Source organism: Macrotis lagotis, chromosome 8, assembly GCF_037893015.1.
Source record: "Macrotis lagotis isolate mMagLag1 chromosome 8, bilby.v1.9.chrom.fasta, whole genome shotgun sequence".
Classification (NCBI taxonomy): Eukaryota; Metazoa; Chordata; class Mammalia; order Peramelemorphia; family Peramelidae; genus Macrotis; species Macrotis lagotis.
The window spans coordinates 39,416,249-39,429,531 of record NC_133665.1 but is presented as its reverse complement, the minus strand read 5'-3'; the positions used below and the strand labels follow the sequence as shown (position 1 = coordinate 39,429,531).

At 39.2% G+C, this 13,283-nt stretch overlaps 1 protein-coding gene and 1 pseudogene across 6 annotated transcripts in view; one reads left to right on the top strand and one right to left on the bottom strand.

Moving 5' to 3' along the window:
- VPS13A (vacuolar protein sorting 13 homolog A) overlaps positions 1-13,283 on the top strand; it is a 349,000-nt gene that overhangs the window by 33,487 nt on the left and 302,230 nt on the right. For 5 of the 6 annotated variants that reach the window (XM_074196703.1, XM_074196704.1, XM_074196705.1 and 2 more), the window contains exons 2-3: positions 6,039-6,082; positions 7,764-7,806. In XM_074196703.1, coding sequence (XP_074052804.1) covers positions 6,039-6,082; positions 7,764-7,806 — 87 coding nt within the window. Of the gene's footprint in view, positions 1-6,038; positions 6,083-7,763; positions 7,807-13,283 lie in introns of those variants that run through there. The other variant, XM_074196708.1, reaches the window with a different exon arrangement.
- On the bottom strand, positions 546-1,405 carry LOC141495415 (ras-related protein Rab-6A pseudogene; annotated as a pseudogene).

Below are 13,283 nucleotides of genomic sequence, written 5' to 3'. Positions count from 1 at the left end.
ATCCCCCCATCAGAACTGTCTTTTCCATAATGCCAGTTGGCTTTGTCTCAAGGGAATTCCATGGAATGAGCTAGAAAAAGGTTCGTTGTATCACTCTTTGCCCAAGGACAGGGGTTGGGGTTATCTCTAATGCTGAAGGCTGACTCAGATACACCAAATCTGCCTGCCTTGACTGCTAATGGGCTACATCTAATTTGCTTTGTGAGGCAAGGAAATGGTATCAGGGGCAGGTTGGTTTGGGGGAATAGTGGGGGAGAGAGAGGGAAAGATCAGGTGAGTGCTATTCTGAACATATTGATCCTTAATCAAGTCAAACTCAGACCTTTAAGATTTTCATAATTTCAAAGTGCACTATCATAACATATTTTAAAAAAGGAACAAATGTTAAGAAAATGTACCTAGTTTTTAAAGTTATCACTGGAATATGCTGGAATATTTTGGTTTTTTTATATAAATAATGAAGACACTGACATTGAGAGTGTGTGTGTGTGGTGTGTATCTATGTGCATGTGTGTGCGTGTGTGTGTGGTATGTGTGCATATGCATGCGTGTGTGTGTGTGTGTGTATGTGTATGTGTGTGTGCTTGTGAAGCTAATAGATCATCTCCACGAGACAGCCAGCAATGATGAATCGCAATACTATTACTGAAGGGGGAAGGTTCAAGCCAATATTCACACTGCAGTCAATGAAGAATAAGGGGGCAAAAGCAGTGAGGTTCTGGGGAAGGATTCAAGGAACCATGTGGTATTAGCAGGAACAGCCTCCTTCGTTAATTGGTGGCTCCTGAGGCTTTTCCAGTTTTATGTCAATCATGTCTTCTCTGGTTTTGTCCTGTGTGCTCTCCATCCCAGGCAAGGCTGCTGCCACACGTCGGAAAAGCTGCTTTACATTGTATCCTGCTTTTGCACTTGTTTCAGTAAACATAGCATTGAGTTCTTTGGCTTTCCTCTCTCCTTCCTCAATAGACGCTTGCCTCTTGTCAGCAAGATCTGTTTTATTTCCCACTAGCATAATGATGACATCACTTCCCCTTTCCATTCTGACATCATCATTCCATTTTATGGTTTGCTGGAATGAGTTTACATTTGTGATATCATAAACTACTACGGCTGCAGCGGAATCACGGATGTAACTGGGAATGAGGCTACGGAAACGCTCCTGACCCGCAGTATCCCACAGCTGCAGCCTGATTGTTCGATCTTCCAAATACATTGTTTTTGATAAAATGTCAATGCCAATTGTTGCCTGATAGGTGTTATCAAAACTGTCATACATGAATCTGGTGATCAAAGATGTCTTTCCAACGCTCTGCTCCCCCAGGAACACCAGCTTGAATTTCCTCAGGGGGTTTCCGAAGTCCCCGCCAGCAGACACGAAGCCGCCGCCTCGGCCCAGCGATCGCCTCGGCCCGTGGGCTCCCTGCAGCTGGACGCGGAGGGCGGAGGAGCGGCAGGAAGCGGGGAGGAGCCGGGCGGACGGGCCGAGAGGCGGACAAGCGGGGAGGGCCGGGGCGGCCGGCGGCCGGCTGCCGGGGACAGGAGCCCAGAGGCCCGACGGCGCCGCGGCCGCTCCGCCTCGCTGCTCCCGGAGCCCCGAGAGCCGCAGCCCAGCCTGCTCCCCTAAGCCGGTTTTTAACATGTTATTTTCTTCAGCATATTTTTGGATCTCCTTGACTAAGCTAGTAACTTCTTTTTCACATTTTTCCTGCATCTCTCTCATTTCTTTTCCTAATTTTTCTTCTATCTCCCTCACTTGATTTTCAAAATCTTTTTTGAGCTCTATCATAGCTTGAGACCAACTTCTGTATTTCTTGGAGTCTTTAGATGCAGAAGCTTGGAACTTTCTTATCTTTAGATTGAGTATTTTTGTCCTTTATGGGACCAAAGTAATTGGCTATGGTCAGGTTCCTTTTTTTTCTGTTTACTCATTTCCCCAGCCTGTGCCTGGTTTTGTGATGCTTCCTGAGCTTTTGAGTATTATTGGGACAACCCTACAAGGACCTCAGTGTGTGAGGCTCTGACTGTTCTCCAGGTCTGTGAATGACCACAAGCTCACCCTTTTGCCATGGGGCTGTAAGGGAGGGGTGTCCCTGGGGTCCCTGCTCTATGGGGGGGCCTAGACTGTGACCAGAGGTGGTCAGAGCCCTGGAGTCTTATTCCAGGGACAGAGGACAAACCTCGGCAGTCTCCCTCCGCTCCCTTACTTGTGGTGGGCTGAGCACTCAGGTTTCAGCTGCCTGGAGGCTCCTACTGGGCGACTCCATGGGCCTGCTTCCATTTGGAGTGTCACCACTGTGCTGGGGGTCCTGGCTTCACTCTCACTGTGGCAGAGGTCTCCCTGCCTATCTTCCAAGTTGTTCTTTGTGCTTCCTGTAGTACAGGTCGGGAACCTGCTTCTGTTGCTGGGAGCCACTGCACCCAGGCACCCTGGGGCTGTTCTTGGGAGACTGAAGCTCCTTTGCTCTAGCTCAGCCGCCCCTCCAACCTTGTGGAATAGAATTTTTCCACTGTTTTCCAGGTTACCTTGGACTGGAGAATTGCTTCCCTGGATCTTTCTGTGAATTCTGTCTCTTGAAAATTTAGTTAGACTCATAATTTTAAGGCTTTTGAAATATTTTGGGGAGAGCACCTAAGAGAGGCTCTTCTCCTGCTGCCATCCTGGGTCCACCCACAGATATATTTCTTGTGAGCAAAATATTGTAGGATTCTGGTTTTTAATCCATTCTGCCATCTGCTTCTGTTCCATGGGACAGTTCATCCCATTCACATTTACAGTCCAGATGACTAAATCTGTATTTCCCTCCATGCTATCCTTCTTCAAATATATTTATCTCTTTCCTTTTCTCTTATTCTTCCTCACCAAAATTTTACTGCTTTTCCCTTTTGACTTAAAACCTTTTGAAAATTTAACTTTTCGTTTATTTTCATTTATACCTTTCTTTCCCTTTTATCAATCTCTTCCCATATCTTTCCCTTTCTCAGTAGATTAAGTTAGATTTCCCTGTAGATTGTTAGATTTTTAAACTCAAGTGGCAATCTGTTTTATTCCCTCATTGGGCTAAAACTATTGAATAGAATTTACTCAGCATTAATTTTCTTGCTTTCCCTCTAAAATTACAAATCTTTGTGCCTTTTCCCTTGGTGTTATTTATTACTTTAATATTAATAATCAGGTATCATCAATCACAATTTGATTATTTGATTGCTTGATAAACTCCCATTGTTATCAAGATCATCACAGATTCTTTACTTGATTGCTTGATAAGTAACACTGATGCAAATTGCATCAAATGGTAATTATAATCATTTTTTACCTTACACCCCCTTTTCAAATATCTTTCAAGTATGCACAGTTCTCCTTAGGAACCAAAGTATCATCCAAAGCCTTATCATTTCTTGAACTATTTGTGCCCCTCCCCCAGGCCAATTTTCTTTTACTACCTCCCCTCATTCCCACCTAGGGACTTAATACCTTGTTAAGTGAAGCAAGGCCTATTCTCTCTCCCACCTTACCTCCCTTCCCACCTTACCTCCCTCCCCACCCGGAGTGCTTAACCCCTTGCTAAGAGAAGCAACAGTTATGTCAAACCCTGATCTAATTAATTGTAAGAATCTTAAAGATCTCTAAGTACTGAGTGTTCTCATCTGAGAACCTTACAAATGATTGTAAGTGACAGAGACAATGACTCTGGTCCTTGCAGTTTATGATGCCTTCATTAAACAAAGGTGCTAATAAGCACCATATTGTTAAAGTGAGTCAAAGTATAATGAGACACTCTTTAGGGCTTTTTTTCTCATAGTGATGTGATTTGGACCTCTACAATGGAGAAATAAGATCCAGTTATATCCATATCCTTGAAGTTCATTCTCTTCAATTATATTCTACCCTCTAATTATCCTTAGAGAAGTAAAGTTCTAAAGAATTAGAAGTGTTATATCTTCCCTTTTAGGGTTGTATACAATTTGATACTCTTGTTAAATATTTGTTTTTGTTTTGTTTTTTCCTTCCCCTTTTCTTTTTTTTTTAACGGCACTCTTGCATTGTATATTTGGTGATTGAATTCTTTGTTCAGTTCTGGTTTTTGTGTCAGGAAATTCTGGAAGTCCTCTATTTCATTGAACATCCATCTTTTTCCTTGGCAGTATATGCTGAATTTTTCAGGACAGTACATTCTGGGTTGTAATCCCAGGTCCTTAATCTCTCCAAAATATATTATTCTAGTTCTTCTAATCCTTCGGTGGTGAGGCTGATAGGGCCTGTGTGAGTCTGATTGTGTTTCTTTATATTTAAATTATTTTCTTTTAGCTGCTTGCAATAATCTCTCCTTTATTTGAGAGTTCTCAAATTTGGCTGTTGCAGCCCTTGGAGCTTTTAGCTTGGGGGTCTCTTTCTGGAGGGGTTCTGTGAATTCTTTTAATGGTTATATTGTTATCTTGTTCTAGTAGAACAATTTTCCTTTATAATTTCCTGCACGATGTTTTCCAGATTCTTTTTCTTGATCCAGGGTTTCTGATAGTCAGATGATTCATAGAATGTCTCTCATGGATCTATTTTTCCAGGTCATTCATTTTCCCTAAAAGGTACTTTACATTTTCTTCAATTTTTTCAGCCTTTTTATTTTGTTTCATGGAATCTTGTAGATTCATTGGTTTCTATTTGTTCAGTTGTAATTTTTAAGGTTTTATTTTCTTCAATTAGCTTCTGTGTTTTCCTTTTCCAGTTGGTTATTTTTATTTTTAAGTTATTTCTTTGGTCAACTTTTCACAGTTTTCCTGTATGGCTTTCATTTCTTTTTTCCATTTTTCTTCTTCCTCTCTTCTTTGGTTTTTAAATTGTTTTTTTAAGCTCTTCAATGAGCTTTTGTATTTGAGTCCAATTTATAGATGTTTTGATACTTCCCTTGTGAGTGATTTTTCACTTCTTTCCTTTACAGCCATGGCATTGCTGTCATCTTTGTCTGTAAAGTAGTTTTCTATGGTGAGTGTTCTTTTAGCTTTTTTGTTCATCTTTGTTGTTGTAGTTCTGCTCCTGGGGTATAGGGAGTATATTAAGTTTTTATTTTGCTGGGGCTGGGGTCTGATCCCTGGCTTGTTGTTGGCCAAGATGTTGCCTGTGCAGTCCAGGTCTTGCCTTTGAAGGGTTTTTTCCCCGCCTCCTTTTTTGTCCAGGTTCTGACTTAACAGTGCTTTTATTCCTGACCCAATCCTGTGCTTTACCCTGTTGATCTCTGTTTTCAGAATTTGTTGGGGGTCTTCCCTGCTAGCTTGCTATTTAGCTGTTGGGACCTCTGGTATTGTTAAGCTTGGGACCTGGATTGCACTGTGGCTAAAAGCCTCTTGTTGGCTTTCCCCACTCTCCTGTCTCCTGGACTTTACTTCCCCTTTTCCCCTGAAGATCCTCCAAGATGTCTCCAGTTGAAAACTTCTTCGAATCTTCTCTTTTTCTTGGTAGGATCTGTAGTGTGAATGTCAGAGTAGAGGCTTCATGTATTTTTTGATAGGGAAAGGCTCCAGGAGCAGGTTAGCTTCCCCTTGCGATTCTGGCTCCGCCCTGGAACTCTGGAAGTCTTTCCTTACATGAGCAAAAACTGGGATCTCTACAACCATCCATTCCTTTTAATTCTGCCCTCTTAAGACCAAGCAGAATGGGTATAAATCCCCCTTTTCCAGTTTTTCACACATTTAACCACAGTCATCTTTTCTTTCTTCCAAATCAGCAGTTCCTTCAACTAGTCCCTTTTGGAATATTCTGAAGTTTTCTAATTCAGTTATTTACTATTATGTTAATAACATGAGGTCAAGGATGTTGGTCTTATGTGAACTTTCTATTTCCTAGCAATACACAATAGGAATTTAATAAATATTGTTTGGAGGGGATCCATTTGTGTCAGTTGTTGAAGTACATAATGGTGAAATCATGAATCTTTAAAAATATCAAAATTTGCTCATTGTGAAAAATTTAATTCTAAAATATATTTTAATGTTATTTTTCAGTAAATGTTCAGATTTTTGAAGTATATTTTTTTAATCCACTTTAGGAGCTGTGGCCCTTAAGAACCTTGAAATTAAAGAAAATGCTTTGGTAAGTTTTGAATATTTAGAATTAGGAAAGTAATAATGAATAAGCATGTATCTTATTGATACTTTATTATTCAAAATTAAATTCTCGTGGGTTGAAAATATAATTCATTTAAGAAACTTTAGAATTTAAAGATATAGTCTTTATCAATTCTGTGGAAAATTTTTCTTGCTTATTTTTTAAACAATAAACTTGATTTTAGAAATTTGTTCCTTATATTGATGAAATATGAGTCCAGTAAAAAATGAGAAATGAATTTGAAAGGATGTAGGTAAGAGTTTGAAGAGTTGAATTTTGTGTGTGTGTGTGTGTGTGTGTGTATGTATGTATATATATATATATATATATATATATATATATATATATATATATATATATATATTTCTGAGAAAGGCAATTCACTTCTTATTAGGGAAAAGAGTAATAGGAGTGAACTTTACTTTTTAGCCATCTAGGAAGGCATGAAACAATGGAAAAGGAATTGTTTTTGGAGCAAGAGGATCAGGATTCAAATTACACCCTGCCACTATGCTACCCACGTGACTGGGAGCAAGTCCCTTAATCTCCACCCACCTTAATTTCTTTGTGTTTAAAATGATGGGGTTGAGTTTTGAGGTCTCAATGATCTGATTACATTGTATTTTATTCTACAACTAAGTTGAATGAAAGGAGAGATGACTTTATAAGAGAAGTGTATGGGAAATCTGTTTATTAAAGAATCTTTTTGCTGTACAAATAACCATTTTAAAATTTATATTTTGTAAATATGAATTTAAATTATAATCACATTGGTACATATCTCCAGTATATGAAATGATGAGCCCTTAAAAGTACATACTATGGAAAATTTTATTTCATTCAAGTGCTGTAATGTCAAATTTATCATTGTGTTGGCATTAATTTTAGATCTGATATTTTTAGGACTGTTAAACTTCAGTCATCTCAGTATTGCTATTGCTAAATTGCTATTGATAGATGGTGAATTTGACATCTACCTTCGTTGTCTTCCACACAACACTAATGGTACTTTTTAGGGTTTTTTTTTGTTGTTGTTTTGTTTTGTTTTTTTTTGCACAAGGCAATGGGGTTTAGTGGCTTGCCCAAGGCCACACAGGTAGGTAATTAAATTATTAAGTGTCTGAGGTCAGACCTGAACTCAGGTACTCCTGACTTCAGGGTTGGTGCTCTATCCACTGCACCACTTAGCCGTCCTAATGGTACTTTTGGAATACTTTAGTAAGGAGAATAAATTTAAAAGAATACTTTGGTGTATATAAATAGAATTTCCTCCCACCTGTACATTTTAAACTTTAAGAAGTTTGGGAAGAAAAACCTAGTCAGATTCAGTGATGCATACCTTTTAATCCTGTTTCTGGGGAAGCTGACTTTGAAAGTTTGCTTGAGCTTGGAAGTTCTGAACTGAATTAGAGTCAAAGTTGATCTCTGACTTGGTGAGTTTCTAGGAATAGGGTTTTTCAGTCTGCCTAAACAGGGGTAAACAAGCCTAGTTTAGTAATGGAGCAGGTCAAAACTTCCTTGCTGATTTGCAGTAGGATTATTGATTGAATGATGGAGTTTCTAGGTAAGCTTGAGACACACACACACACACACACACACACACACACACACACATACATACAACTACCTATTTTGTTGATAAAATGTATTTTTATTCTCTTTCTAGAGTGAACTGGATGTACCTTTTAAAGTCAAAATTGGAATTATAGGTAAGTTAATTCAATGGATAAATTTGACCAATTTTGAGAAAATATGAATGTATTTTGACACAGGGAGAGAACTAGGAAGACTACTTAAAGTCTCCCTGCAACCATGGCTCAACTGGTTGGATTTATCCTCTGAGGGGATAATAAAGAGTTGTTTTGACCTTAAGAATTTGAAAGAAAAGAGAGAGATGCTATAGTGTCAGACATTCTGCATGGGGAAAGGATAGGTGTTAAGTGCCATTTTCATCAAAGACACCATAGAAGAACCAGCAGAGTGACTGAGATATGCAGGAATTGGCCAGGGGGAGAAATGATTAAGCAATATAAGAAAAAAGGAAAAAAACACCCTATTTTGGTTCCTGAGGAATGAATGAATGAAAAAGCATTTAAGCACTTAGACTGCTAAAGCCTTATGTTAAGTGCCAGGCATACAAATAGATAAGGAAAGACAGTGGCTCAGGGGCAGCTAGTTGGCAGACCTGAGTTCAGATCCCAGCTCAGACACTTAATAATTGCTTAGCTGTGTGACCTTGGGCAAGTCACTCAACCCTATTGCCTTGCAAAAACAAAACAAAACAAAAAAGGCAATGGTTTCTTCACTTAGGAACTCCAGTTTTAATGGAGACCACCCATGTAGTCAGCTGTAAGTCAAATGACAGGGTCAGTTGTCTTACCTTGAAATTCTCTACTTTCTTAGAGGCAAGAAGCAAAGAGATGGTAATAACGTATTTTTGATGTTAATTCTATAGATAAAATCGTACAGTTTCTGTTGTTGAAACATTTAAAAATACCAAGTAATTTGTTAGCAAGAACGTTGTTTTTTGGGTCTTTAGTAGTTGTAGTTGCAACAACCATGGAAGTAATTACCAGGCTGAATTTCTGCATGAATTGCTTCCTGGGATCATGATTGTGAGCTGAAATTAGAATCGCTAGCCTGAGGAGAGCTATCACTTCTGGATTTTGTGGGCTTACATATATTGGTTACAGTTGACTAGCAGTTGTTGTTGGTGGGCTCCTTCTCAAAGTGATTTCTCCCTTTATTTATTGATGACAATGGGGCCTGGGCTGGGAACATTCATCTATATTTAAACTTTAAAATGGAGGAGAGAATATTATTCCAAGGCTCTTGGGTTAAAGGTATTGGGCTCTTTCCATCATCATTGTGAGGAAGGAGTCAAGGGTGTGTGTGTGTGTGTGTGTGTGTGTGTATTTTGACTTGATACCACCCCAACTCTCTCTCAGAGTAACTTGCTGTTTTAAGCTATGATGTCTTGCCTGAGAGGGAATATAGCAAAAAAAATTCTGAAACAGTAAAAGAAACAACTTTAAAAACCTCCAGAATATTTCAGAAGAACAACAAAAAAATGAGGACAGAGATTGTAGCTTTTAAAGAAACTAGCAAGTCTAAAGAGGCAAAGCATTTATTTTTGTAATTAGTGTGGTTGAAAGGAAAGAGTACTGGATTTGAAGTCAGATGTATTTATTACTTATGTGACATTGGACAATTCACTAAACCATATCTATGGGCCTCGGTTTTTTTTTTTAATCTGTAAATTGAAACTGTAATCTAGATAGATGGTCTCTCAGGTTTCATTAGTGATTAGTTCTAAATTTATGATGTGGATTTATAGCAGAGACAAAAAAATTCCATATAATAGTAGAATATGTTCTTTAAAAAGATAGATGGGGCGGCTAGGTGGCATAGTGGATAAAGCACTGGCCTTGGAGTCAGGAGTACCTGGGTTCAAATCTGGCTCAGACACTTAATAATTACCTAGCTGTGTGGCCTTGGGCAAGCCACTTAACTCCATTTGCCTTGCAAAAACAAAACAAAAAAAAAAGATAGATCGGAACACAAAAATAGAGACAGAGGAAAACATGGAGGTACAAAGTTTTTTTTTTAAAGTAGAATAATGCATGAAAATGTTATAAAACAATATAGAACTTTGAAAGATAGTCTGAAAAGATATAAATATTCAGATATCATGTGCCAGGCACTGTTCCAAGGGCTGGAGGAACAAAGGTAAGAGACAGTCTTGCTTTTGAGGAGCCCACAATCTAATGGTTAAAAACAACATACAAATAACTATATAAATAAGCTTGATGCTTGATAAATTGGAAATAATCATCAGAGAGTGGGCACTAGATTAAAGAAAGTTTTGGAAAGGCTTTCTGTAAAAGGTAGGATTTCAGTTTGGTCTTGAAGAAAGTCAGCAAATTCAGTGAACATTTTGTTAAGTGTCTCCTGTGGGCTAGGCACCGGGCCTAGCACTAAGGATACATAGAAGAAAATAAAGTCCCTGCCCTCAAGGAGTTTGTATTCTAAAGGTGGAAGACAAAAACAAAGGTAGAAGACAAAGAGGAAGTTGAAAAAGCAGGAATGGCATGAGTGGCAGCTCTGGATATGACCAGATATCATGTTCAAGCAGAACTGCTGAAGGAAAAATCTTAGAGTTGCCTGGGGAGTTCAGATTTAAGGCTTCTATAGTGGAACATTGGGGAAAGAGTTTGATCCTCCACTGTTGAAGGAAATGTCAAACCACTCCAGGTTCTTTGTCTAGAAAACTCCATGATATCAGCATGATATGGTCCATGGGTTCTTGAAGAGACTGAACAAGTAATAGTGTACTACCATCCAGCCATCCAATCAGAGGGGAGAGGCTAGTGAGGGAGTTGAACAAATATTTATTTCTTGAGTGAATGTGATGTTCCTTGGAGTCAAAACCAAGCAGATTTGTTGATGGAAAATGGAATTTTACTAGTGAAGCCAGGAGACTTTAGGTTTTCTAGAAGAACATTATAAAAATAGAACGACCATATTCATAGATATTCTACAGAAAAATGTCCATAAATATTGAAACTGAAAGACATTTCAAGACTCCTAAAAATTTCCAACTGGATGAAATCCTAAGTTTAAATCATTATGATCACTACATTATAACCAGATTTCAGAACTGCTATGTCAAAGAACAAATCTTGAGATAGCAATGGAAAAAAAACGTACCTAGTACCAAGTAGGAACAATCATTATTTTTATAGAATGGGATTATTTCATAGTACAAGATATCAAAGGAAAAATTGGAATATGATATTCCAAAGCAAAGGACATTGGTTGGAACCTCAGAATTAACACATGCTATGTTGAAACATTGAAGGGAATTATTGGAAATTCAGTAGGAGGGAAGAATTGTAAACGTTTCTTTAAAAGAAGTGAGTAGGACATTTAATTGAGAAATCAACCAAATAGCAGAAAAAAACAAGTATTTTCAGAAAACCAAGACTAAGAAATGAAACATTTAATTTCATGTGCATCTGGCAAGGGATATGTCAGCAGAGGACATATCATCCAAGCCAAGAGAGTGGATAAGGGTCTTACAAAGAGGCTGTGTTTGAATTTTTAAGATCAGCTTCCACAAAACAAGATCATAGTTTTTGTTCTCTCTTTAGGAGAGAGAAAGTAGGTTTCTATGAAGGTATAGCCAGACTAAAAGAATTTATAACCTGAGAAGGAAGATCATCAGCTAGACCTGAAAATGTATGGTGCTGGAGTGTTGGACCCATACCTAACTGTCACTGGCAATGTACAAGTCAGTTCAGTAGCAGATGAAACAGCGGTCTTTAAAGTCTCTTTAGGGGCAGAGCCAAGATGGTGACAGGAAAAGATCCTATCTTAGGTGTTCTCTCTCAAAATTCATAAAATAATGACTCTAACTAAATTTTCCAGAGACAGAACCCACAGAGGGATCCAGTGAGGCAGTTCTCTAGCCCAAGGTAACCTGGAAAATAGCGGAAAGGATCCACTCCATGGGGTTAGAGGGGTGACCTGCCAGAGTGAAGGAACTTCCCGGAGGCAGCCCCAGGGTTCCTGGGAGTTGTGGCTCACGGCAGTGGGGGCAGTTTCCTGTGGAGCACTGGGCACAACTTGGAAGATCAGTGGGGGGACCTCTGCCAGAGTGAACCCATGAAGCCCAGCCCTTAGGGCACTCAGTGAGTAGTGTGGCTGGGCAACCCAGATCCAGGAAGGGGAAGCAGGCGGAGCTGGTAAGCAGGAGCCCCCAGGCATAAGTGCCTAGGTAGGGGAGTGGAGAGAGACTGCTGAGGTCTGTCCTCTGTCCCTGGAACAGGACTCTGGGGCTTTGACCACATTCAGATCCTGATTGCAGTCTAGGCTCCCCATAGAACAGCAGCACCCCCCCCCCCACCTCAGCTCCATGGCAGAGGGGTGCCCCTGTGGTCATTCACAGACCAGGAGGGAAGACAGAGCTTCACACATTGAGACCCTTGTGGGGGGATATCCCAATAATACTCAAAAGCTCAGCAAGCACCCCAAGACCTGGCACAGGCTGGGGAAGTGAGTAAACAGAGAAAAAAGAGGAACACCACTGAGAAATATTTTGTCTGTGATCTCAAGAAGGATCAAAATAATCTGCAGATGAGGAAGTCCAAACTCCTACATCTAAAGACTGCAAGAAAAATGGAAACTGGGCTCATGCTATGACAGAGCTTAAAAAAGATTTTGAAAATCAAGTAAGGGAGATAGAAGAAAAATTGGGAAAAGAAATGAGAGAGAGATGCAGGAAAAACATGAAAAAGAAGTCAGCAGCTTAGTCAAGAGATCCAAAAAAATGCTGAAGAAAATAGCATGTTAAAAACCATCTTGGGTCAAATGGATAAAAACAGTTCAAAAAGTTATTGATCAGAAGAATGCTTTAAAAAGTAGAATTGGCCAGATGGAAAAAGAGATAAGAAAGCTCTCTGAGGAAAACAAATCCTTCAGATCTAGAATGGAGCTGAAGGAAGCTGCTGACTTTACAGAAAGTCAGGACACAATACTTCAAAACCAAAAGAATGAAAAATTAGAAGAAAATGTGAAATGTCTCATTGAAAAAACAACTGATCTGGAAAACAGATTCAGTAAAGACAATTTAAAAATTATTGGGATACCTGAAAGTCATGATGAAGAAAAGAGCCTTGACCTCATTTTTAAAGAATTCCTACAGGAAACTTACCCAGAAATCCTAGAAGCAGAGGGTAAAATAGAAATTGAGAGAATGCACTGATCTCCCCCTGGAAAAAGATAGGGAAAAAACCCTAGGAATATTATAGCCAAATTCCAGAACTCCCAAGTCAAAGAAAAAATATTGCAAACATCCAGAAGGACACAATTCAGATATCATGCAGCTGTAGTCAGGATCACACAGGACTTAGTAGCAACTACATTAAAGGTTTGTAGGGCTTGTAATACAATATTCCGGAAGACAAAAGAGCTTGGAATGCAACCAAGAATCAGCTACCCAGCAAAACTAAATGTCCTCTTCCAGGGAAAAGATGGACTTTCAATGAACCAGGGGAATTTCAAATGTTCATGTCAAAATGGCCAGAGCTGAACAGAAAGTCTGATCTTCAAATATAGGACTCAAGTGAGGCATAGAGAGTGGAGGAGAAGGGGAAAATATGAGGGACTTGGTGATGAACTACAT